The sequence below is a fragment of the Pelecanus crispus genome, chromosome 2, assembly GCF_030463565.1.
Source record: "Pelecanus crispus isolate bPelCri1 chromosome 2, bPelCri1.pri, whole genome shotgun sequence".
Lineage (NCBI taxonomy): Eukaryota > Metazoa > Chordata > Aves > Pelecaniformes > Pelecanidae > Pelecanus > Pelecanus crispus.
Genome location: NC_134644.1, coordinates 116092284 through 116117100, shown reverse-complemented (window position 1 = coordinate 116117100; position 24817 = coordinate 116092284). Strand labels below are relative to the sequence as shown.

The following is a 24817-nucleotide window of genomic DNA, read 5'->3' as shown; positions in this document are numbered from 1 at the left end:
GCCGGGGAGGCTCCCTGTCTCGCTTCCAGCTGTGCCGAACGTGGCGGCTTGCTCCCTCTTGCGCTGACGTACACTGCTCACCTAAGAGACAACTACGATTTACATAAAGCCATTTAATTTAGCAACTTCCACCATACCACACGATCCCGCCTTTTGCGTCGTATTGGATGTGATGGGACTGTGTGAAGCTTTCGTCAGGGCCTGCGTGCTGTGTAACAGGCAAATGAGCACCTTCTGATCTTTCAGGTGCAAAAAGGAAGGTAACACAAAACCAGATTTTGAAAGTGCTTGAAATCTGTTCACAGCAGAGCCAGTACATAATGTACTGGCATATGTACATATAATGTACATAATAGTACATAATGCACTATTAAAATCTCAGGTTAAAACCCAAGTGCTGCAGTAGGCAGTATTTAACACTTCTGGGGAAAAAAAAAAAAAGAAAAGACAAAAATAGTGTCACACTACCACACTGCTGATTAAATGTACATGCAAAATGCCAATATTCACTGCTGCTGTATGTGTTGCAAGCTTCTCTAGGATTAGTTTTTGGGGTTTCTGGGTTTGGTTTTTTGTTTGGTTTTGGTTTTGTTTTTTGCTCCAGCACCAGCAGAAAGAGTTGAATCTTTCTTAGAAGTAGAACAGAAGTAGGTGGACACAGATAACCAAAGCGATGGAATGGCTCCTACGGAAGAAATCAAATAGTTTTGGATTCCTCAGGCTCAAAAAGAGATGGCTGGAGTCCACGTGGTGAAAAACATGAGAGGCAGAGTATGGAAGAAGTTCAGTAGGTCCAACTGCTTGTCATTTCTCAAAGCATGAAGACTAAAAGACACTCATCAAAACCATCATTGACAGGTTTAAGACAAAACCATAGATGGACAATTAAGCATGGATCTGAGTGTCAGAATTAGACAAAATCATGAACAGCTGTTAAGCAAAATGGCCTGGCTACAACTTCTACCTCAGAAACTTCCTAAGCTAATGTCAGGAAAAAGGCATCAGGCTAAACCACTTTATCTAACCCAGCACAGCTATCCACATCTTCAGGTATCCAAGTCTTAATTTTAAACATTAAAAAAAAAAAAAAATCAATCAATTATGAAATTCATAGATTAACAAGATTACCTACTTATACCTGACTGAACTGTTCTTTGAAGCTGAACGTTTGCTAGGTCCAAGAGAGGCAGAAATTAATTTTGTTGTGGAAAGGACTCATGCTTAAACTTCAGTATTTCTGGATCTCAGTCACTCACAAAGTACACCCTGGACGCTACATGGAGAGGAGAGGTAAAACAGAGTCTCTTACCCTGAAGAGTAAACCAGACTTTTTTCTACATGAATTCTCACACCAATTCAGAACCGTAGTAGAGAAGCTAGTATTTTATGCACACATTTTAGTAACTTGACCTACATTCCTCTAAATATTAAAAGTAACTTTTATTAAAAATAAATTCTCTTTATAAATACAATCATTACTGTGTACACAATCCTCCTCAATACACACACTGTGGCATTCAAAATCATTGGCTATTACATAAAATACAGTATTAGTTTTTAATTGCATAATTTTATACCCACACACATTCTTCTGCAGATCTAAAAAGGTCTGAACGATTTTGGTTTTTTTCAAAGGACAGAGCGGTATTTACAAGCAAACATGATCCAAACAGCACATGCAGATTCAGGGTATGTAAATACTCGTACACGAACTGCAAGTCGCACTTGGTCCCCCCTACAACAGATTATTTCTTCACAAAAAGGAGACCTATTTGACAAAAAGAAAACCGAGAGTAACAGATGTTATGAAGCTATTATAAACTTTTTCAATTACCTATATGCAGTTATTTCAAATGTGACTAACACTCAAATAACAACGAGTGTCACAAGTCTGTCATTACAAATAATAATATTGTTCTACAGTGCAGGGGCTGTTGCCTTGGAGGAAAACAAAACCACCACTGATAATTTTTAGCAAGTACGGATAAATTAAATTAACTCCTCGTTCTTTAATTTAACCTGTGAGAAGTCTATCATCACTGAACTCACCAATGTAACATAAAAGCTCTGTACCCCATGACCCGTTACATATACTACACAACTCTTCTTCCACTTCTAATTTAAGGAAATTAATTTTCTTTAAATGTCATTATCCAGAAAAAACCCCGAGTTGCAATTCATAATTAAGTATTACTATTTGGTTTTAACATACGTATCTTTACATTTAAACTCACCGAAGACATGTGGCAAATGCTCTCCTGGCATTTCTGTATACAAAATGGATAGGAAACCCTTTAAATGTGTGACCATCAGGTACCGCTCTTCTTACAGCATCTTGAAACTCTTCATTTCCTGCAGAAATGCTTGTTGTACGTTCGAGCTCATAGGCCGCTAATGCTGGTGACAACAGATAGGATAGATGGTCATCCCAAACAGTAGAAAGGCCAAGATCCTATGAGGCAAGTCACAGAATGATGACAACCGTGCAGAATGAACATGAGGATATTAATAAGCTAGTATACTGTATAGACTCAAATAAATCTATGACAAATCTTTAATTTGTAGTTAATGGAAGTGAATCCACGAAGTAGTAAGATTTCTATATTGATTCACACACCAACCAGAAGAATCAAACACCATCAACAAAATATCAAACATTTATCGAGAAATGAAGTTAGACTACTAGACTAAAACAAGACCAGCAGAGTTGAAACTAAATGTTTTAGCTACAGGATCTCTGCATGAAATGTAAGAAGATAGTGCATAAATGCACAGCAAAAATATGGGAAAGATCAACTAAGATTCACCTCACATTTCTCCAATGTCTCTCATTGAAACTCACTTCTGAAAAAACAAGGCACAACAGCTCCCCAAAGCACACACACACATACATGCACCTTCCTCCTATCATCCCACAAGTGCAAAGAAGTAGAAAAATCTACCACATACATATTCAACATTGCATGAGATTCATACTCTGAGAATTACTTGCCACCCCAGAGGTTGAGCATTGTGTGGGAGATAAAAACAACCAGAAAACCCCATTAAAACCAGACATAAGGTAAGAGGGATTTAAAATACCATCTCCTTCATATCCAGCACCGGAAGAATCATGTCTGGCACTTTATGTCTTGTAAAAATCCTGATAAAGGACGAAATTAACTTCTAGAAATACCTTCTGATTTTGTGAAGCAGTCAGGGTAAGATCATGAAAGCTGAAAGCCTGCTTTTATCTAGGGACCAAAAACATTTGCGATGGATAGGCAAAGCCCACTGACAACCAGATTTGATCTTCCTAGCTTTTACAGACCACTTGGAGGTGGTCTGCAGGTGCCAGTAAGCTGAAGATCACAGACCTAGAATCGGAGGCAAAGGCAGGGTGGGGGGAAGAGCCCACACGAGGCTACAGAATCACCATTGCAAGTAATAAGTATGACACCTAAACTAGCTCAGTACAGTGTTTCCAAACAATTTTTCAGTTATTTCACTTTTCACATACCACATTTCTGCAAAAGCTGATGGAAAACACATTGCAAAGATATGAGTATGTGAACTGACAAATGGCTACCCAAAACAAGTATACAGTAAAAACATGCACCTTTATTACCACAACAGATCAATGACAATCTTTAAACAGTATTACCTTTCTGTGTTCAGAGACCAGTATTCTCAGCTGCAATTCTATCTCGTTGCTTGTTACCGCAGCATCTATTGCGGAAGCACACAGAGGAGGAAAAGGGGGAACTGAAGATGTTGTTCCAGGCGAACATACAGATTTTACTGCTTCTCCACTCATGGGTTTCCATTTAGATTCATCACGCAGGTCAAACACACAGACCTCCACAGAGTCAGAGGGCTGACAATTTCCGAAGAACTTTTGATGGTTGAAGATACAACCTATCGTGCGATAAGGATACAGTGGCTTGGGTTGTTCAACTAGTGGAGGGTCATCAGGGTTGATAGGTCTGTGGATGTACCTAATCAAAAACATTCAATCTCTTATTAACAGACCTTATTGCAAGGCAAGGTAAAAATTTTTAGATGGGATAGATATAAGCCATTTCTCCTTTTAAAAATACAAGCCAAGTTTGTTAAAGTATTTTTTTCCCCTCCAAAATGGCATTCATTTATTTACAGAAAAGTAATTATACACATTTTGGAGTCATACCATACAATGAAATAATACACCACTTTCTTCTTTAAATCTAGAAAAATAAGCTGATTAATCAAGCAGATATTCAACAGCAATTAAATTCTGCAACTATAACAACATACCCATACAGTCTCCCCACTACTTGTCACATTTAGAGAAATACATCTCCAAATGCTAATCACAGGGTATACAAACAGTAGCAAAACAGAATTGTTTATTTTCAACACTGGATATTAATCAGCACTTTTCACAAAGCCACAAGTCTCATATTCAAATGTATAGTCCCACTGTGCTTCTACCAATGCAGCTTGGAGCTATATATTACAAAAATTATGTTTCCAGAAGTAACACTTCAAATAGCACTAGGAAGTACAATGGGATGGATCACAGTGCTGAGTATCACCAGTAAAGAGGAAGTTCTTTTCATTGACATTTGGAGCAATTTTTATTTTTATATAAAAATTGGGACTGAGTACCATTCTACACACTTGAGCAATAGGACACACAGAATAAGAAGGGAAAGAATTTTTAACGAACAGGTTCCAGAAGCTTTGGAATACAGAACAGCTACACATGCCCTTCTAAAATAACCCAAATGAGAGAGAATCTCAAGAGAACTTGCAGAGGTTTCTGCAAGGGAAAAAAGTAACGTAATGGTGATTCCACAGATGAAATAAGGAAAAAAATATGGGTTCCTGTGCTGGTTTTGGCTGGGATAGAGTTAATTTTCTTCATAGCAGCTAGCATGGGGCTATGTTTTGGGTTTGTGCTGGAAACAGTGTTGATAACACAGGGATGTTTTAGTTGCTGTGAGCCACGCTTACACAGAGTCAAGGCCTTTTCTGCTCCTCACCGCACCCCACCAGCGAGCAGGCTGGGGGTGCACAAGAAGCTGGGAGGGGACACAGCTGGGACAGCTGACCCCAACTGACCAAAGGGATATTCCACACAATATGACGTCATGCTCAGCATACAAAGCTGGAGGAAGAAGAAGGAAACAGGGGAACATTCAGAGTGATGGCGTTTGTCTTCCCAAGTAACTGTTACATGTGATGGAGCCTTGCTTTCCTGGGGATGGCTGAATACCTGCCGGCCAATGGGAAGCAGTGAATGAACTTTTTTTTTTTTTGCTTTGCTTATGTGCATATGTTTTTGCTTTACCTATTAAACTGTCTTTATGTCAACCCACGAGTTTTCTCACTTTCACCCTTCCAATTCTCTCCCTCATCCCACCGAGGGGGACTCAGCAAGTGGCTGGGTGGTGCTTAGTTGCTGGCTGGGGTTAAAGCACGACAGTTCCTAACACTCATGTCAGATTTCATTTCCTTCTTTACAAATGATGGCAGCGATAGCATCAACGGCAATCAGCTGCCATAAGACACGAAACATTTGCTATACTGTATTAAAGCCACTGAAAACTGAAAAATATTACAAACTGTTGAAATATTTCACCTTACACTGAACCAGTTCTTTTCCAAACAAGAGCAGTACACAGAAAAAAGATTCGAAGACTTTTGTCTTTCATTACATGAGTTACATGACAGGGTGTAAAGATGAAAAACAAAAAAGAAACAGAAAAATAGCCCACACAAACCTCAATATACATTGCTCAGTTTTCTTGTATTCCTTTTACTCACCTATGTCCTGTTAAGCTCTCCCAAAAAGTAATTGTTCCATCAGTTCCACAAGTCATTACCCAAGTGTGGGGGACTCCTTTTGCTTTTGTTCCAACACACACAAAGGCTTCCAATCCAAACCCAAGAAGAAGACTGCACAGAAGGTTAGCATGATCTTCACAGTCACCCTAGGCAGTAAATATTAGTAAGCTGGTTTGAGTATCAGGCATGGATAAAACCTTAAAAGAAAGAAAATAGTGATATTTCTCTAATCATGATTTAACAAGCTGTGTTTTCCTCCTGTTTACCTAAACCACGTATCAGAAGTCAGAATTTTAAGTTTTAAATTTGACAAGTTTTAGTTTCCTGTAATAGAAAAAATAGTTTAAAAATAGTGGTATGTCCTAATGATAGATTATTTATATTTTTTATTCAAATGTACTGTATGATTAATACTGGAAAACATTTCTTATGATCGCAAAGATACCTTCAGGTAAACCAAAACCAGAATCTATTGACCCGTAAAGAAAAAACTAACATTCTAACTAAAAGCCAAAATGTACATAAGGCAAATACCTGAGGTAATATTAAAAATTACGCAGCATTTTCACACAGTTAGGAAATTTAATCAGTTAATAAAATGTAATTCTATAATAATTTTACTGTCTTGAATGTGTTGTCAAAGTTCAAAAATTAAAAAAAGTAAAGCAAATGCCCCAAAGAACTAACTGTGTAACAACTGGAAGTCATATGTAGCTGCATTTCCCTTCAACTAGGAAAAAAAGTTTCCTTCATAAATTTATTGCTACCATTGGTAATTCACAGAAATTAATTTCTGAATGTGATCTGTAATATTCTTTTTATCTTAAATTCTTTACAAATGTTAGCTGTAAAGTAAGAAAAACTTCCTCATACAACTAAGCCTTCATAATACAAAGCACAGCATTCAGACGTAGAACAGTACAGCTCTTTAGTCAAATGCTATCCAGAATGTTGAAAATGTAAAATTCTGTGTTCTCGCAGCATGTATCTGTTCATTACACAGATAACACAATCTTCCCCTACCATAATGTACAAGGGAAATATCTAGAAAAGTAGGTTTAAACAAGTTTCTGGCGAACCTGTGTTCATTTAATAATGCCACACCACTTTCCACAAAAGAATTAATAAAGGTCCGGCTGGTGTCTCAGGGGCTAAATTCAGCTATTTTCTACACAGTTTTCCACTTCTGCCTTGGAGGAAACCCTTCCTCTGTGCCTCCAAACGCAACAGTCCTCAAAGTCGCAATCACCACCTCCATCTGAAAGCCAGTGGGCAGCCAGTGGTGCCTTTATATGGTACCTGTGCATGATGCGATATTCAGAGACAACAGCTAACATCTGTTCTGTGTGGTCTTTGAGACAGGTCTAAAAATAGAGACACAGCTCCTGCTGCCAAGAAGAACAGATCTTTTTAATATAAACACATCAGTGAGATTGTTTTTGAATGCAGAAGAATCTCAGTGGCGGCAAAAAGCATCGACCACTCCAAAGAGGTATTAAAAGGGATCACTACTACTTTTATTCATACAACAGAAGAGCTATAAACCAGAATAAGTTACAATTTGTGTCATTTGTTATAGTCATATGATACAAGTGTCAGATCACTAAGAACTAGGCTGAAACTTTTAGTGAAAATCCCTATCTTGCAAAAAACGTTACAATGACTGAGTATATTTTAGCCCATCTAAAAAAATCAGTTTTACAAAAGAGACTTTTCCAACTCTTCCTGGATTAGTCCAGAATTTAAATTAGTGGCCTGCACACTAGCAGGGATTTACTGAATAATTATACAGGATCTTAAAAAAAGCAAATGAAGAAAAGCAAGCTTATTGTCAAACAGATGTATTGACAAATGGACCCCAACAACAGCAGTAGAGAAAGTCTGCTCCAAAGCCTTCTTGTCTCCTATTTAACATGTTTCTTCTTTTTAAAAAGGTCTTAAATAAGTTACTGTGATAGAATTCTCAAAATTTTATTTAATCCATGTATTTGCAGCCTGTTTTAAATTACTGACTTCAGTTAGAATATGATCCAACTCTACTGTGCCACACAAAAAACGCTTTCACATACCTTGTTTCTACATAAAAAAGCAAGAAGGGTGCACCACTGTTCTTGTTTGCCACCACCTCCACCGATGACAGGAGCTCTTTCATAACCCAGGACACTGACAAATCGTGCTGCTTGTCTAGGGGTGTCTAGCAACCGGCCTGCTCGAAGTGGTCTGATAAATGAACATACTGGACGGTTTATTCCATTTTCATCCTGAACATATAAAATATGTTTATTTGCCAGACACACAAATGTTACAACAGATTCATCTTAACTTAAACTGTCTTTTTTGCTATGGGATTTATTCTCCCTGAAATAAACATCACTGAAAAATATTAAGACACAAAAATCCTTCTAGGATTGAGACACAAGACCATTAAGGCAAATCATTTAGCGGGACTTTACAGTTAGATTTTTCTGCTAGCTCTGTCACTAGTAGGACACTCTAGATAAACCTGTACTGGAGCAGTACAGGTTGAACTTAATTTCCTTAAATGGGTGAGGAACTGTTCATGCTCAATCCACTGTCAATTTCCATATTATCATCAAACAAAAAAACCCCAAACAAAAAACCCACCAGCCACCAAACACCCCACATCCAACAAAAAAAACTCAAATCAAACAAAAAACCCCTCAAAGCCACACACCCACCAACACTCACAACAAACCCCCAAAATACACCACCCAAAGCATTAAGCACTAAGCAGCTGATTTCAGAGTTTAAATGGTGTCTATTTGCTTCTGAACTTGAATACTTTTTCCCTCTTGTCATAATAGAAAAAAACCAATAAAATTTACTCACAATGATGTCACTAGATCTATAAAAATTACAAGAGTAGTAATACTAAGAATTTCTAATTTCTTGAAAAATGAAGAAAGCGACTGGAAAAAGGTCTGGTTTATTATGTGCTGCAGGGAAACACTATGATTGTCAACTATTAAAACTATTTCAAGCAGTATAGAACTCCTTCTCGCTGGGTTAAACTGGTATTTTTATGTTTCTATATTTAAAAAGGGATCAAAGCCTTTTAAATGTCTGCAGCTTCAGGAAACCATGGTATCATATTTTTTACTGTAGTCATGTATTGCCCCCATTAAGGCTTTGTCATGCTTTTCCAGCAAGTTGGCATAAGAAAAGCACATTTATTTGAATCTGACTGGAATCCTGTTGGAAATTATTTCACAGCTAGAAAGCAAGGTGGGGGGGGGGGGATCACAAGAAGGATTCATTATTTATTTAATATAGTTTTATATGTGTAATGCAGGCTTCTACATTACACCTACGAAACTGGCTGATAACTAAATTATCAAACAATTCTGTTGTTCTTCTGTTCCCAGAAATGAGAAGGGCCATTAAGGGCAGTTTTACTAACATTTGCTATAACCAGCGGGAGAATCAAGCTAAGCTCTCTATAGGTACTGAACTAGCAGGGGGCCTAGTTCCTATAGTGTTCTGAGGGCTGCCAGTTTCTACACTGTTCTTGTAACAAAGAACTTAGTCCTCTAATCCTATCCACAAACCCTTCGCTCCAACCTTCTTCCCAACCCTACTGTAGCTTTGTGGGTTCAGGAAGTGGAATACCATTAATTCACACATTGCTTTATTCTCAAAATAGTACAAGTCCCATTTTTACCTCACGTCCCAGCCAAACTCCCAGTTCTAGAATTCCCTATTTAATTTTATATTTTGTTTGTCTATAAACCCTGCCCTGAAAACCTTAAGCCTTTGTACTGGGTCTGGCTGGGATGGAGTTAATTTTCTTTATAGCAGCCCCTATGGTGCTTTGTTTTAGATTTGTGACCAAAACAGTGTTGATAACACACCAATGTTTCAGCTATTGCCGAGCAGGGCCTGCACAGCGTCAAGGCCTTCTCTGTTTCTCATTCTGCCCCGACATGGATTAAGTTTGGGGTGGACAAGAGGCTGGGAGGGGACACAGCCAGGACAGCGGACCCGAACTGACCAAAGGGATATTCCATGCCATATAGCATCATGTTCAGCAATAAAACTGGTAGGCGTGGAGAACAAACTTCTTCTAAACTAGCCCCTGCTTAGAGACTCACTGGGCATCAGCCTGCTGATGGCAGGTGGTGAGTGAGTGTCTTTGCATCACTTTTTTTCCCCCTCTTCCTTTCTTCACTTATTAAACTGTCTTCATCTTGACCCATGAGTTTTTCCTCACTTTTGCCCTTCCCATTCTCTCCTCCATTCCGCTGGGGTGGAGCGAGAGAGTGACTGGGAGAAGGCTCAGCTGCTGGCTGGGATCAACCCACCACACCCTTATTTGGAAGTTCACATCACTACTGAACACTCACGGTACAACTAGAATGGAAGCTGTTACTTTACTGAAAAGAAAGAGTAGGCAGGGATCGCTTCAGGAAGTTACTTTGAGATAATAAGCTACTGCTCATTATCTGTGCCAGGAAAATTGCTACCATGCAAGATAAATTCACAGCACTAAAAATGCAAAGAATCATACCATTCCTTTTACTGAGGGACAGTTACCAAGGAGCAACTGATGCATAGTAATTTATTAGCCTACTATAATTATGCCTGTAGCTACTGTGCAACATTAACCAGACAGATTGCTTTACAGACCACACAGAGCTCAAATATTGTTTGGATCTGTTCTGACAGATGTAAGTAAGTCCATTTTATATAACTGTTTTATCTGGTGTAAAACTTGTTTGAAATAGTTTGCACAGATCACTTAAGCCTTTGCCATTTGTGAGTATTCAAGGAAAAGACTAAAGAGGCTTTTTTATCACCTCGTGCATCAGAAGTGGTTGGAGCAAGCCTTCTTTCTGCATCACGCTATTGAGCTTCAATACACATATAGAAGTTCAATCCTTACAAATTTCATTTTTTGCATGATACACCACATGTACCCCTGACCTGAACGTAACCACATCATAAATCTATACAGATTCTATATACACATAAACTTCAAAATAAAATAAAAGTAAAAAGGTAACTTAAGAAAGGATTGGTCTGTCTGTGAAATTTACAAACCTGTGCAAAAATCTTTACTAGCCTTTCGTTGTGTGTAGGCCTTATCTGTAGGTATTCTCTCCACCACTGTTTAGCATATACAAGAAATAATCGTTCTTTTTCTGCTGTTTTCTGACGTTCCAAAGCAAACTGCAGGTAAAGAAAAACATAACCAATCACACCCATATTTTCCAAACAGGGGAAAAAAACCCGTAATCAGTAAGTAATGAACACCAAGTCGGGGCTATGTAAAATAAAGCTTAATATTTAAAGTGTGCCATGCAAATGCAGAATAATAGTATTTTTAAATTAAAATCCAATGAACAGAAACCTCAAGTTACATTTCTTGTTTGCAGGCTCATATATCAAGCTTGACTTGAAGTAGTGCTCATCTTAAGTGATGCACTTCTGTACAGAAGAATTGCTCAGCTTTTGATGTGTGGAAGAGTATCTGCGAGCACCTTCAGGCCAACATTTACTGGCTTTCCAAGCAGAATAGCTGAATTGAAATTATTATTATTTCAAATGGGAGAGCAAGAAAACATGTACTACCTGAAGAAAACCAGGTATATTGCATCATTCTTATTTTTCTTCTTAAAGTTTTGATACAAGTAAGTAGAAAAACTACTAAAGTAGTTATTTCAGATAAAGTAATGTTCAGTGTAAACCAAGTAGTTTAAAAAAGGTAATTACATTTAAATTTAATGGGGAAAAAAAAAGTATCGAACATTCAAAAACCCACAGCCCTCAATATCTACATAAGTAATTCTACACTGAGCTTTCCACCCCCAATTAAAGAATAAGTCAGCCCTCCCCGAAATTACTTACTTGAGTATTAGTTATTTCTGGAGACAGCGTCTTATTAAGCTGTGGATACATTTCCAGTCTGATGTTTAAAACACCAACAGAAACCTTTGATTCTGTACCTTTGAACCAAAATGCAAAATAAGCATCTTTATTCAAACTTCAAACTCAAATGAGGCTGTAAGAAAGCATAATCTGGCCAAAAAGGCAGACATCTAGATGTGAGATAATTATCCAAAGCCCTCTTTGCAGCCAGTACCGGGATGTATGAGATGAATGACATTCTAGAAGTGTCTAGAACAGGCATCTAAAACAGAGTAGGAGAGTCACATACTGTAAAAGTGCCTATTCCTACTGACTACACAGGTAGCTCAAATGTAAGTAGTTGGACATAAGTGAAGTTCATCTTCCCCAAGATACAGTCCCTGACGATGGACCCAGAGTGCCATACAAATAATCGACTTTAAAAAACACCACAAAACCAAACAACAAACGAACAACAAAACCCCACGAACCTGATGTTGTTGCATAATGGTGAAAATTTTGAATTACATAAAGAACAGAAGCATTACAAAACAAGAGAGAGATAGGATTATAAGCAATACAAGCAACAGAAGCCTCACATAGTAGTTCATCTATTTATCTGAGATGGCAGCATGCTTTGATGTTCTTGATGCATTTTGTACAATGGCAAGACTTCAGGAAAGGAGAGAAAGCACTGGATTTACTGGATTGATAATTTATTACTCGGACAAAAGCTAATGATAATTAGATTTAACTCCTCCCATCACCCATTTGAGTATTAAACTCAACTTATTTGTCATGCATTTCCAAGTCATTACAAATAAAAAGCTTTCCATTTGAGATACTATCCAAACCCATATTGCTTACTAAAGATTTGGCAACAGTCAGCATTTTCAGAAGGAAATGAAGCTAACAAACATATTAGCAAATGAGCTTACTAGATTTATGTTCACTGGATAAAACACTGCACCAAATCAACCAAAAACAAAAAAAAAGGCAGGCAATAGTGATAACAATCAGGAATAACTTATGTAGTATATCCAATCTTCAAAATATTCTGAAGGTATAGTTTTAATCTCTTTTGAAACTATCACGAACTGCTCACCTACCTAGCAGGTAGATAAATTGCGATAAAGAATACTCAAACGACTCATCAGCTACTACTTGACCAAACTCTGAGATAAGGTAGGATAAGCTAGCGTAGGAAGTCATGATAGATTTGAGTCTTAGATACAATCTTTACCGACTAAATCGTAATATCCTAAAAGTGGAGTGGAGACAAGTGATACACAAAAATATACATGTATACTAACTGCTAAGCACCTAAACAAAGCTGTTCAGCCCTTCTGTCAGAAAACATGCTTCCAGCTATTGGAATAAATGGCAGCACAGCAGCTATCGCTTTCTCCAGCAGTTGCTAGTTTGTTACAAAAGGGACACAAGCTAGATTTTACTCTTCAGTGCACTGGTCTGATATATTCCTGGAAATGAATTGGTTGATTTTTGTTTGGTTTGGTTTTGATAACTTACCCAAATTTTGCAGAAAATCAGTAGTGAGAGTTCCCAGAAATGGGGACCATTATTACACAGGATCTGGAATATACGTTTTTAGTATTTTGGTACAGAAAAATCTGACCGTTGGTCTCCTACACATTTTCAAAGGACACCTTATAGTCATTTATGAGTTGAACTAAAATTAAACTACATAAGTACTGCTTTAAGCTTATAAGCAGGCTCAGTAGATACCCAAGTATACCCAATATTTTAAGTCATCATTACAGCCTTATTATTTATCCTTACCTACACCCAGGAGTTCAACAGCAACATTTGTTATGCCATTCTCTGCAGCCAAGACAGATCGCCACTCCAAGAAATAGGATGCTACTAGCGTTGTCTCACCAAATGTGTCTGTTTTGATCAGAACCATATGCACTGGATCACATATAGATAACATAGTGGTCGCATCCACCATTTTACTTCCATCACCTGCCATTATTAAACCAAGATAAGATAGCAAGAATATTATCATCCCAAACCCTCCTCAAAATAAAAAAAAAAAGTATGCATTTACATTCATTGCATACATTGCATTTTAAGAAAAAAATCTCGCATCCAGAAGTGTAAGCAATGATCCCATCTTAAAAAAAAAAAAAAAAAAAAATCAAACTCAGTTTAGGACAGAGCTACTGAAATATTACAGTTAATTTAGAGAGGAGATAAAAAGATTCTTATAGTTGAGTACTCCAATGTAATTGGTTCAACTGCACAAAAGTCAAAATGGAATTAGCATTAGAGAAAATAAAGACTATTAATGTCTATTAATAAAGGCTATGAATGTGTCAGGTCAACTTACTATACATCAGTATTTAAGAAACAGCTTTCTCTGTAGTTAAGCTTGACCCTATGATATAAACTGCTCCATAAGCAGCAGATTAACAAAGTCTGGTTTTCTTTGAATTTGTGATATACTCACTCCCTTCTGCAAGTCCAACTGCAGTAACTCTGGCTTTCTCTCTGTTCCCTGATATTCCATAAGCTACCCTGGATTTCTACAGGATTCAGACAATATCCAGAAGTCTTTTCATAACATACTTAGCTCCTACCATGTTCCCTGGCTCCCAAATGAAGAACAGTTAATACAGGCTGTGGATGACTGACTCTGCTGCAGGTGTTTGCCAACTGGTAGACAAACTGAACTCACACTGAAGTTTTGCCTTCCATATGACGACAAATTTACATTTCCCTTCTTCACTTGTCAGCACAAAGCTCATGAAAATCACAGCCACCTTAGTACCTCTTACCATCTTTGAGACTATCATCTCACTGTCAATTATGGATAAAGTTATTTTAGAGTGGAAAAGAAGAGGCAAGAGTAGAGAAAGATCTACAAGTGGCATAACCTAATACAGTCACCTGTTTCCTTAGGAAACCATGATAAAAAATAGGAAAGCAAGCCACTAAATAATATCAAGCGTATTTCACAGTAACTCTGAAGTCAGAAAAAAAAAAAATGGTAGCATCAGCTTTAAACGCACAATATTCCTTACCTAGGCTATCCTTGTGTACTTCAAGTAAAAAACCATCATGAAAGTCTGGCTCACAGGCACAGGGGACAGGTTTAGAACGGAAGCGCTGATTTCGAAAATGTAAACACAGAGTGAAGGTAGAACTGATTTGGCCAGGCAAAGGCTCCGGTTCCTGAAGATGTTCCAGAAAAGCTTTTCCACCCAAAACCTGAAGGTAAAGATACCTCCGTGTTGGGTCAATGTTAGCTGCAAAGCGTAGCAATGAAAATGAAGAGACTACAAACATATCTTAGGAAGCATGTTAAATATCAGTTAACTAACAGGAGACTAGGAAAAAAAAAGACACTTTTCTGAGACAAGTGCTTAGGAGAAAGTGATTTTAAAATGTATGGAAGTTACCTTACTGTCAAATAAATTAATTTTTTTAAAAAAAAGTCACATTTATCATTTCTGCTGCTTATGTGAATTTACTTCCTGTAGATAGGCAGGAAAAACCATCCACCTTTATGCCAGTTCACACTGGATTACTAATTCAGAGTTCAAAAATCAACAACTTCAAATTTCTCTCAAAACTACAATCCAAATATTAAAATAAACAAGCAACATACTTTTTTTCAAAACTGGTGGTTCTCTCTCAACAAAATGTGTTGATGGTTTTGGAGCTGAAGTCCTCTCCTTCTCATTCACATCCTGGAAGTACAATTAAGACGTTTTAAGGCATCAAGGGATACAACAGTACTCTTACCGCAGTCTTCTAAAAATTAAAGAATCCTCCATTTCAGCTGAATGCCATTCCTCAAGTACGCTCCCTCTAGTACTTGAGATGTAATGAAACTGAACAAATACTTTCAATGTAGTATTATCATTAAACCAATTTTAGCATATGCATTAAGCCGTTCTGCTCCTAATATATCACAAATCAGTAAAGCCATTACAAACCTTTAGAAGTAGTGAATTTCCACTTTGTCAAAACACCAAGTTCATAAGAGGAATAAGCAAAAATATTTTCACTCTTCCAAAGTTACTTACAGTTACAAATTTAAGTTCCTTCATAACATCATCAATGATTCCCCGTTGTCTCAAGGCTTTTATCAGATCTTCTGTGGATAACTGCTGATGCTCAGGTGCTAACTCTTCACGTATAGTCTCAGCAAGAACTTCTCTTATCCTGCCATGGACATCCATCTGAAAGAAAATTCACTATATGCTACAAATACAAGCTCTTTAAGTGGTAGCAGCTATGACTAAACAGTCACTCTATAAGACTACAGGTATTCTCCTAGGAACACAGAAATAACTACACTAAAATATTAATCCTTTCAGACTAATCAAACGAGTCACTATCTCACCAAAGCAGCTCTACCAGTTAAAAAAGTCACATGCCAAACCTGAGCATTTTCACTGCTCTTGACATTATCCCCCGCCTTGAATTTCCCTCCTTACAAAAAGGTCTGCAAATCCATCCATTGTAAAATGGTCACTGCTCTAATTTCTTGTCTCCCTCAAAATTCAAACTTGGGATAATAGTTTTTTTATTTTTTAAGGGAAAAAGTTCACCTTTATCTACTTGCAGGTAAAGCACAAAAGTAGGAAATCTCCATTGCAAGCTTCCCCTATGCTCCAAGGGAAGTCAGAGAATGTCTGCCCTTCATCTCAGCTGTGAAACTGCATGGATTTGCAAAGGTGCGTCTCACACAGGAAAGGTGTTAAGGCCGCAGTCCTTTAAATACTTTGCGATATATGAGGTAAAGCATTCACATTTATTTCGCCGTCAGTCCAAGACCCAGCCCAAGAACCTCACGCAAAAAGCAGCAAGCAAAAAAAAAAAAAAAGAAAAAAAGAAAAAAGCCTCAGTCTGAGGGTGCCGACCCCGCCGCTCAGCCCGCCGGTGCTTCGGGCCTCGCCCCCGCGGCCCCCCGGCTCGGCCGGCACCGCTGCCTGCCCCGAACGGGGCAGCGGCGCAGAGCGAGAGCGGCGGCGGGCGGCCAGGACGGCAGGGGCCTCGGCTCCGTCTCTCCGCCGCCCAGGAAAGAGGAGATGAGGGCGAGGAGCGGGGGCGGTAGGAGGCGGCGAGGAAACAGGCCGCACGCCGAGGCGGCGAGGGGACGAGAGCGCGAACCGCCGCGGGCCCTGCGGGGGGGGGCCGCAGAGGCCACTGAGGCAAAACGGCGCCTGGAACGGCGCCTGCAAACCACCCGACGCGGCTCAAGTAGGCAAAACAAAGCAGGGCGAGGGAGCGGGCACAGAGCGAGCACGCTGCGCGCCTTGCCACCGCCTCAGCGGCAACGCTGCCACCAAGGGCCGGGGGGCCGCGCCGCCCAGAGGGCAAGCAGCAAAGCCCGGCCAGCCCGGCCAGAACCACCACCACTACCCTCCTCCTCCCCAGGGCCTCCCCCGGCAGGAGAAGTCGCTCCGCCGCTCTACCGCCGAGACGCCCCCACCTTGAGCAGCTGCTGGTGGATGATCTGCTTCAGCTCGGAGGCTTTCTCCGGCGGCAGCGACATGGCGGCAGCGCAGGCCAAGACCCGCGGCGCTTCCCGCCCCGGCAGCGGGGGGGGGTGGGTCCGCGCGCCAGGCCCCGCCCCCAACGGCCCTTCCGACGGGCGCGAGGCCGCTGCCCCGCCTCCTCGCGGGCGGGCGGGTGACCGCCGCCGTTAGTGCCGTTACTGCCGTTACTGCCGTTAGGCCCCGTCCTGCTGAGGAGAGAGGAGCGGCGCTCCTTTCTGCTGCCGCCGCCGCCATCACCGCCGCCGCCTTCTTCCCCGGCCGGCATGTTTATTCCTTGCGACCGTGGCGGGGCTTCCGCCAGCTCCGACTTTAAAGGCTTCACTCTGCTGATGGTAGGTCGTGCTCCTGCTTCCACCCCGCCCTCGGTGGGCTTGAGGGGGCGCCGGCCCGACGGGGCAGCCCGGAGCGGGCTAGAGGGGGGCTGGGTGCTGAGGGCTTCTCCCCGCTCTGTGGGGTGCGGGCTTGTCTCCCTGGCTCGCCCCTGGGGCAGGAGGGCCGGGGCGCTTTGGTCTCTCTCCCCCCCTTGCCCGGGGGTCCCCCCTGGGTACCTGCCTGCGGAGAGGCGCTGGGCAGACGGTTGCTGTGCCCGTGCGTGTACCGGGTGTTTTGTCGAGTAAAAGAGTGGGGGTTGCAGGAGTCCTTCCCAGAGCTCTTTCCAGCAGAGCTTAAGGCGGGCTTTTCCGTTCCCATCAATTTCTCCCTCCTCGCCCCCCGCCCCCGTTTTCTGCTCATGTCAAGCTAAGCTCTGTGTGCTGAGCTATAGCTATATGCCTGCGCTCTAAAATTAAAATAGCGTTTATGTCCTCTTGCAAAATTTGCAGTAGCTGTGGGTTGGCACGGGAAATAAAAGTGGTTTGGTTTTTTTTCATTTCGATGCAATGTATACATGTTTTTAATGAAAAATTGCTCATTTACGCCATAGGTAAACTCCGATTAGAATTGTTTTAGGAAGTGTTTTAATCATCTTCATACATGGTATGAAATCAATTGAAGGTAACCTATCTTGAGGTTACATTGATTATTCTGGGGTAAGAGTTCCAGTGCAGGCTGCGAAGTTGCAAACCATTGTTTTTCCTACTAGTGAGTCCCTTTACTGTATTACTCAAAGGTAACCCCATCACCTTTCATGGAGGGCTGCACGGCCTGGGATGACTCTGCAGGCTGCACGGGAAGTCATTGCAGATCAGCTGACTAGCCACAGGAAATAGATCACTGGTCTTTTCTTTGTCTGGCAGTAACAGGCTGCTGAATACCAGCCAGTTTGTAATGACAGTCTGTAAGTGCTGTTACGTCCTCTTTCGCCATGGGCTTATCAGCATCAAATTCGGTGTTTCCACGGTTGGTAGCAACAGCAATTCGTAGGCACGGACTTGCTTATAAATTAGAGGGAAGCAGCTGAAAATTTTACCGTTGTGTCCTTCTATGGAAACTGGTAGTGGAAGACAAACTCTTGAGTTTCTATGCCATCAGATTAGGTCAGTATCTGCCTCGATTGGTGATAACCCATGGCAATTCCTATGAAATGAATCCAAGATGACCTTTAGTATTTTCACCCTTAAAAGATGAAAAACAATCTACTCTTGTATACGAGTCAAACTGAGATTTATAGGTTTAATGTGTAATATCAACATTACCATTAGGTGTCACTTGATGCCTGCCAATCTCGGCATCAGTCGTTTGAGTGACTTTTCTCTATTCTGTATCCAAAAAAATAGAGGGAGAAGACAAGTCTCCAAGCCTTTGTTTAAGTTTACGACGAGACAGGATTATTCATAGAAGTGGCCGGGATGTTTTTTGTGGGACAGGGACCAAACTCTGCATTAGTAATTGGTTAAGAAATAGTCACCTTTGTCGGAGAATGAGCAGCCACTTTTAAAAATCATGCTTGACCAGAATTTAAGTCGTTTAAACTTCCAGTATTTGAAGAGCATATTGTATTGTCCGTAAAGCACACTGTAAATCAGTAACTTCTGTTACTTTAGCCAGCAGTGTCAGTGGGAAATGTTGGTCAACTGGCAACAGATCTAGTGATTTCCACGCTCGGCATGACTAAAGTTGGTTACTTCTACACTGATTGCCTGGTGCCAATGGTTGGAAATAATCCATATGCAACAGCAGAAGATAACTCAATGGAGCTGAGTATAAATGCTGAAGGTAGGTATTGAATGCTGAAGGTATTTGCAAGCTGCATAAGGTGCAAGGGTGTTACATTTACCTTTTTTGTTGTTGTTAGGTTTTGCTTATGTGAACAATGTTTAAACTAAGGTTAGTAATGGCAACTTCAGTACCTTATAGATGAGAATGTATTTACACTTCACAGAAGAAACTGTTGCTCTTGTTATTTTGGATAACCAATTTGGCATATGAAACCAATAAGAAATGTTGCATTTCAACCATATTGCAGCACAGCCAAAACTCTCTGAGGTTTTAATGCAAAGCAACATGAAGTGTGGACTGACTTAGAGTAAACTGCTGGAATGCAAGCTGAATTACTGGTGTAGAAGGATATTTATCTTCTCTTCTTCCTTCCCACCTATGTTTGCCTTTTTCCTTATGTGGTGTTTCTCCCTCTTCCCCCTTCAAATTCTTAGTTTCTTTCCCTATATTGATTATTGATATTTCAGCTTTTTTTCCCCCCTCTTAAATCGTGGAAATCTCAGAATAATCTGTCAATCTTTGCAAAGCTGCATAAAGAGATTGTCAGAATCATTACAGGAGGCAGATCTTCATATGTTTTTCTACATTCAACCCTTTGAATTTATGACAAGTGGATATTGCCAGGCTTTCCCATATGAATTGATAGCGGAAAGGTTTACTATCCTGAGGTTTATAAATTGGATAAATCTGGATACTTCTAGACCCAGATTTCTTTCTTGCTTTCTTCTTACAAAACTTAATTATTTCTTCTTGTAGTGTATTCATTACCTTCAAAGAAACTTGTGGTTCTACAGATCAGATCACCTTTTATAAAGGTATGTACATTCATTGATTGTTCTTACTTCACTATTCAGTTTGAATAGTTCTGCTGGCAACTAGTTTAAGTGGCCTGGGTCAATTTTAAGACTAAATAAGCAAAACTATGGAACTGTGCCACATTAGAAAACATTTTGGTTTTAAAAAAAAAAAAAACAAACCCAAACACACAGACTGAAAAAGAGTAACATATTTTCCTACTTTGTGCTATAACGCATTCTGCAGTTGATACAATTTTAACTAACAAAAACTGACTTCTGCATTCATTGAGAGTTGAGGTTTTGTTTTGTTTTTCAAAGCCTCAGAACAGCCCACCTGCGTTGGTAGATTTTAGTCTAAATATGTCCTTAGTTAACAGCCTTGAAAACACGAAATGGTCTGGAGTTTGTCCATTTCTTTTTTTTTTTTCTCTTTACACTTACTGTCTTTGTGTGTTTGTCTTTTATTGTAACAGCTTAATTTTTTATGTCACTCCAGTTATTTCATAGTGTTCTATATTCATTTAAACTGCATTCATTATGTACAAAAAAATGAAGAATTTAGAATTACTCATTAACTGGACAGTAGCTGTAATTTAAAATAAGCAGAGCGCCACACCAGAAAAAAATTTGTGCTGCGGTTTTTAGCAGTTCAAAGTGTGGAAAAAATACTGTGTGATCCTATCGTCCCATCTTAGTCCAAAGCTTTTTCCATTGGTATTAATGGCACACAAACAGGTGGTACAGCTGTTGTTAACATGGTCTTAATGCTAATTTTTATCATTATACATGTAGTTTTGATTAAACAACCAGAGCGGTCCTCTGCTTTTTAAAAATATATCTGAAGCTGAAGACTAAATGGATATGAAGAAAAACGTACATCACCACTGAACGTTCTATGTAACACCTAGTATTGTTGGCTTTTGGCTTTTTTTTAAGGACACAATATATTTTTTACTTTTTTTTCCTCTGTCTTTGCATAAAGAACAAGTACAGGCCATTCTGTCAAACACTGCTTTCTTGGGTGAAAAGCAGCAAATGTGCCAGAGTTGTTCTTCTGTCTAGCAGCCATGCATACCAGCGTGATGACGAGCAACTTCTTGGGTATGTTTGCATCATTAAAAGACCTAAGTAACGTTTCTGTTCTTTTTGACAAACTGACATATTTCCCTCTGCTGAGTACTTTTGGTAGGGTTCTTTTGCTTTGCTGTGTACATAGGTCATAAAATGTTTTAATAGTATATGAAGTATTATGTTATACAGGGTTAGTCTCTGAACATTGTTAGTTACTACTGTCGAACTGAGCAAATAATAAGCTGTAAGTAAATTGCACTTGGTCTGCACTGTCAGGCAACAGAGCCTCAGTTTTAACTTCTTAATTTCTTGTGGCTGCAAGCAATGTCAGGGATTAGCTGCTAACATACAGGTCACAGGTTAGATTTTTAACAGTTCATTAGAATATTGGTTAGTTTCTTACCTCTTCTTCATTATTCTGCATTTTGAAGCTTTTCTTTAATATAGTAAGTTGTCATTCTTTTTTTATAGGAAGTTATCAATTCTTGTTTGTTGGGAGGCAACTGCAAGGTTCAGACTATATGTATTTTTATTAGATATTACCCCTTTAAAAAACAAGCATTACTCACTGATTGAGGACATCATAATTGGTGATTTAACAAAAACAAACAAACAAAAATCAGTATTTTTGCAAAAGACCAATTGTTATCCTCAGGCTGTATACATGTGTAGGGCCTTAAAGGATGTTTAGGTGAATGCACGTCCCAGATATAGTTACCAGTGATATTTGCATACAGTTGCAGAATGGCCGGCTAACATGGAATGACATGAGAAGGACTGATGGTTAGTTGATGCAGTCTGAGTCATAAGTTGTGGTGATTTAACACCCCTCCCTCCCCCAGCACCAGAGAATAACTATTCTGATAGTAGAGTCACTAAAGAGTGAGGGTAGTGCATTCAGAAAATACTTAGACTTGACTGAAGTCTGCGGATATTTGTAGTGTAAGCTTATTAAAAATACTGTATCACAGTGAAGTCCAAGTTTACCCTAACCAACTTTTATTTAATCACCTCCTACCTGAAGGAAGAAAAAGCACATTTTATTTGTAAATCATTTTAACAAGCGTAAGCAGTTCTCCTATTTACGTGCTTATGTATCTGGTATTTGCCAGTTATTTGAACCTCTAAAAAGAGGGTACCGTAGTTCTGCTTGCAGTAGAAAGTTGAGTAGTTTGTACTGTTTTGAAGCCACAGACTACTTTTTAACTTTGATTTGAGGAGGAAGGGAATGTCAGTGCAATTCTTCATTGCAGGTGTGAGGTCCTCAATGCTTGCAGCTTCCTTCTGTCACAAGTAATAACATCGGTAGCGTCTTTTTATTGTCAGACTGAATGTATTCTTGATTTGTTTCTAGGACACCGCTACGCTACCTACTTACACCTGATCTTGAGAAAGCAGTTGGAAGCCTTATGCAGGAGCTAAACTGGAAGGAAATGGAAAAAGTAGCGGCTTACCCTGGAATAAATGATACAGAAAAAGTTCTACATATTCCTGGAGGTGGCATCACAAAACTATTGTTTACTGAGAGGTGAGTTGCCTAAAGATAAACTCAGAAAGATATCAGAAGTCTTGTTTTTAGTACATGGGTAAAATTTATTTTTTAAACTGCTATGTTATCGGAAAAGAAAAGCCCCTCTCTTCATAGAATAGGGTTTTATAGGAATAGAACTTCTTCCAGATCAAGCCCATAATTAAGAGGAAAAAATAGGGAATTCTGCATGATAGAGTTAAAATATGATAAAAATATAAGTGAATGGGCTAAAGCCTTTACAGTTAAGATCGTGATTAATCTGGTATCTGATTGTATGCAAACCGCAATTTGTAAATGGTAAGATTTCTGTACCTGTGATACTTTAACTAAAACTGTCTCCTGTGACAAATAGTTCCATCATCAGTTGTTCAGAAATTTTTTTTTTTTTTTTTAAACACTAAGAAGGAGTTAAGATTTCAGGGCCAGCAAACAATTAGGTGTGTAGTTTTTGTTAAAAAGTGCGTGCATTAGAAGTTGTGCCAAAAGCACGTCTGAGTTTTGAATTTTGGGTAGTAGTACTTGCTCATTATGGTAAAACTGTGTTAGCTCTGCAAAAGGTGTTTGTTTTGTAAGCGTTAGTAGAAAATTCACTTTTATTTTTTTTAGCTATTGTTTTTGATGCTTGTCCAAACTGTTGCATCCAACAGCAGGAGAGTTACTAATATCATGCTCACCTTTGTACTGACTTCCATATGGGAACAATATACAAATGCAAAAGAAAAGACCTCCCAGGACCTTAGAAAAAAAAATATAATAACAATCTTAATATCTAAATGAAAAAATGGGAATATTGTGAGTAAAGTAGTGATATGCAGCCTGCAAAACTGCTGTTTGAAATACACAGAAAGATAAGGAGTGATTGTGTCAAAGGATCTGTACGAATGCCCCACCAGCAGAAAAATGCAAACTAAGTATGTAAAAGAGGCCCTGAGTAACTCTTCCATGGCCTGGGATTCCTGCCTCACAAAGCAAAGAACAAATTCAAGAATAAGAAAAAGAATATGAAGTATGAAAATGCAACCAAGCAAGTCTGGAGAGGGAAAAAAAAATCTCTATACATATGCATATATTTTTACTTTTTGTTTAGTTTTGGGTTTTTTAACAAGCCATATGCAGGTTGTTGTTGCTTTTAATGCATAACTATAATTGGGCTGGATTTAGAAAAGAAATAGAAATGCCTGCTGATTTTTGTTGCAGCTGTTCAAAAGGAATCCAAATGGCAGTTCTTCTGAAATTCTGCTCAGAAGGGGACAACATCCCTGATGCGTTTGCTCTTGTTAACTATCTTAATGAATGGCTCCAGCTAATTAAAAGCGAAGTAAGTGCTGTTTGATCTAGAGTTCTTGCTTTCGTATTTTACATCCATTATTTTTATTTTTCTTCAAGCTGGAACATTAAAAATCTTACTCAGCTGAATTTTGGAAAAGTTAAAAATGTATGGATTGGGTTTGTTTTGGCCCTTGGTCATCAAGGATACACCAAATTAAAGATACATTTTGATTAAAACATCACTGGGAATTTCCCCACCTGAAAAAACAAACCTAAACCCCAGTCCCTTTGTTTGACAGGTGCGGGGGAAAGTTGTGTAAAGGTTTGATCAAGTCTGGTCTTCCAGTACTTTTCTCTAAAGCAACCCACAATGATATTGACACTTGAAATGCTGTCCATTACTTTAATACGTGTGCCAGAGGTAGAATTACATCATTATTATTTAAAACTTAAAGAATTATTGTGTTTTTGTTGCAGAGCAACAATTCCACGGATACTTCTTCACAATGGAAAATACCAAGTTCTTGGCGCTTACTTTTTGGCAGCGGTCTTCCACCTGCACTCTTCTGATCAATTTTGAATTCTTCTGTAAGTCATGTGTGCAGTCTTAAACATCCCTTGAGAAGGTGATTACCTAGTGATTGCCAAGCAACAGCAGCTTAATTTGTCGTGTACATAAATTCTTTATTTAAGAAAAATTCCTTTTACGTATGTGAGTAGCTAAAGAAATTAAGGTAACTTTCACAAATTGACCAAAGAAATATGTTTTGTACAGTTGT

General features: G+C 39.2%; 2 protein-coding genes across 3 annotated transcripts; one reads left to right on the top strand and one right to left on the bottom strand.

Annotated features, from left to right (window-relative positions):
• Positions 1-1584: 1584 nt before the first annotated feature.
• Positions 1585-17210, bottom strand: CEP76 (centrosomal protein 76). Of its 2 annotated transcripts, XM_075728289.1 has the most exons (12): positions 17147-17210; positions 15735-15890; positions 15314-15395; positions 14727-14951; positions 13480-13665; positions 11680-11777; positions 10873-11001; positions 7881-8072; positions 5791-5957; positions 3644-3977; positions 2235-2452; positions 1585-1768 (listed from the first exon to the last, which is right to left on the bottom strand). In XM_075728289.1, the coding sequence occupies exons 1-12, from the start codon at positions 17207-17209 to the stop codon at positions 1630-1632; spliced, it is 1989 nt and encodes a 662-aa protein (XP_075584404.1). In that variant the 5' UTR covers position 17210; the 3' UTR covers positions 1585-1629. The 2 variants fall into 2 exon arrangements, with proteins under 2 accessions (XP_075584404.1, XP_075584405.1); XM_075728290.1 differs by lacking the exon at positions 14727-14951.
• Positions 17211-17476: 266 nt separating this feature from the next.
• On the top strand, positions 17477-24817 carry PSMG2 (proteasome assembly chaperone 2). Its single transcript, XM_075728292.1, has 7 exons — positions 17477-17545; positions 19196-19367; positions 20127-20185; positions 21150-21268; positions 22593-22766; positions 23967-24087; positions 24516-24817. Exons 1-7 carry the CDS (start codon positions 17477-17479, stop codon positions 24606-24608), a joined length of 807 nt encoding a protein of 268 aa, XP_075584407.1. The 3' UTR covers positions 24609-24817.

Excerpts from the sequence above, each read along its gene's own strand:
- PSMG2 (XM_075728292.1), top strand. The coding sequence starts at position 17,477 with ATGTTTATTCCTTGCGACCGTGGCGGGGCTTCCGCCAGCTCCGACTTT. Across the intron at positions 19,368-20,126 it reads GCTGAGTATAAATGCTGAAG|TGTATTCATTACCTTCAAAG; the intron begins GTAGGTATTGAA and ends TTCTTCTTGTAG. Across the intron at positions 21,269-22,592 it reads GATGACGAGCAACTTCTTGG|GACACCGCTACGCTACCTAC; the intron begins GTATGTTTGCAT and ends ATTTGTTTCTAG.
- CEP76 (XM_075728289.1), bottom strand. The coding sequence starts at position 17,209 with ATGTCGCTGCCGCCGGAGAAAGCCTCCGAGCTGAAGCAGATCATCCAC. Across the intron at positions 15,396-15,734 it reads AGGAACTTAAATTTGTAACT|GATGTGAATGAGAAGGAGAG; the intron begins GTAAGTAACTTT and ends TTGTACTTCCAG. Across the intron at positions 2,453-3,643 it reads TGGTCTCTGAACACAGAAAG|GATCTTGGCCTTTCTACTGT; the intron begins GTAATACTGTTT and ends CTTGCCTCATAG.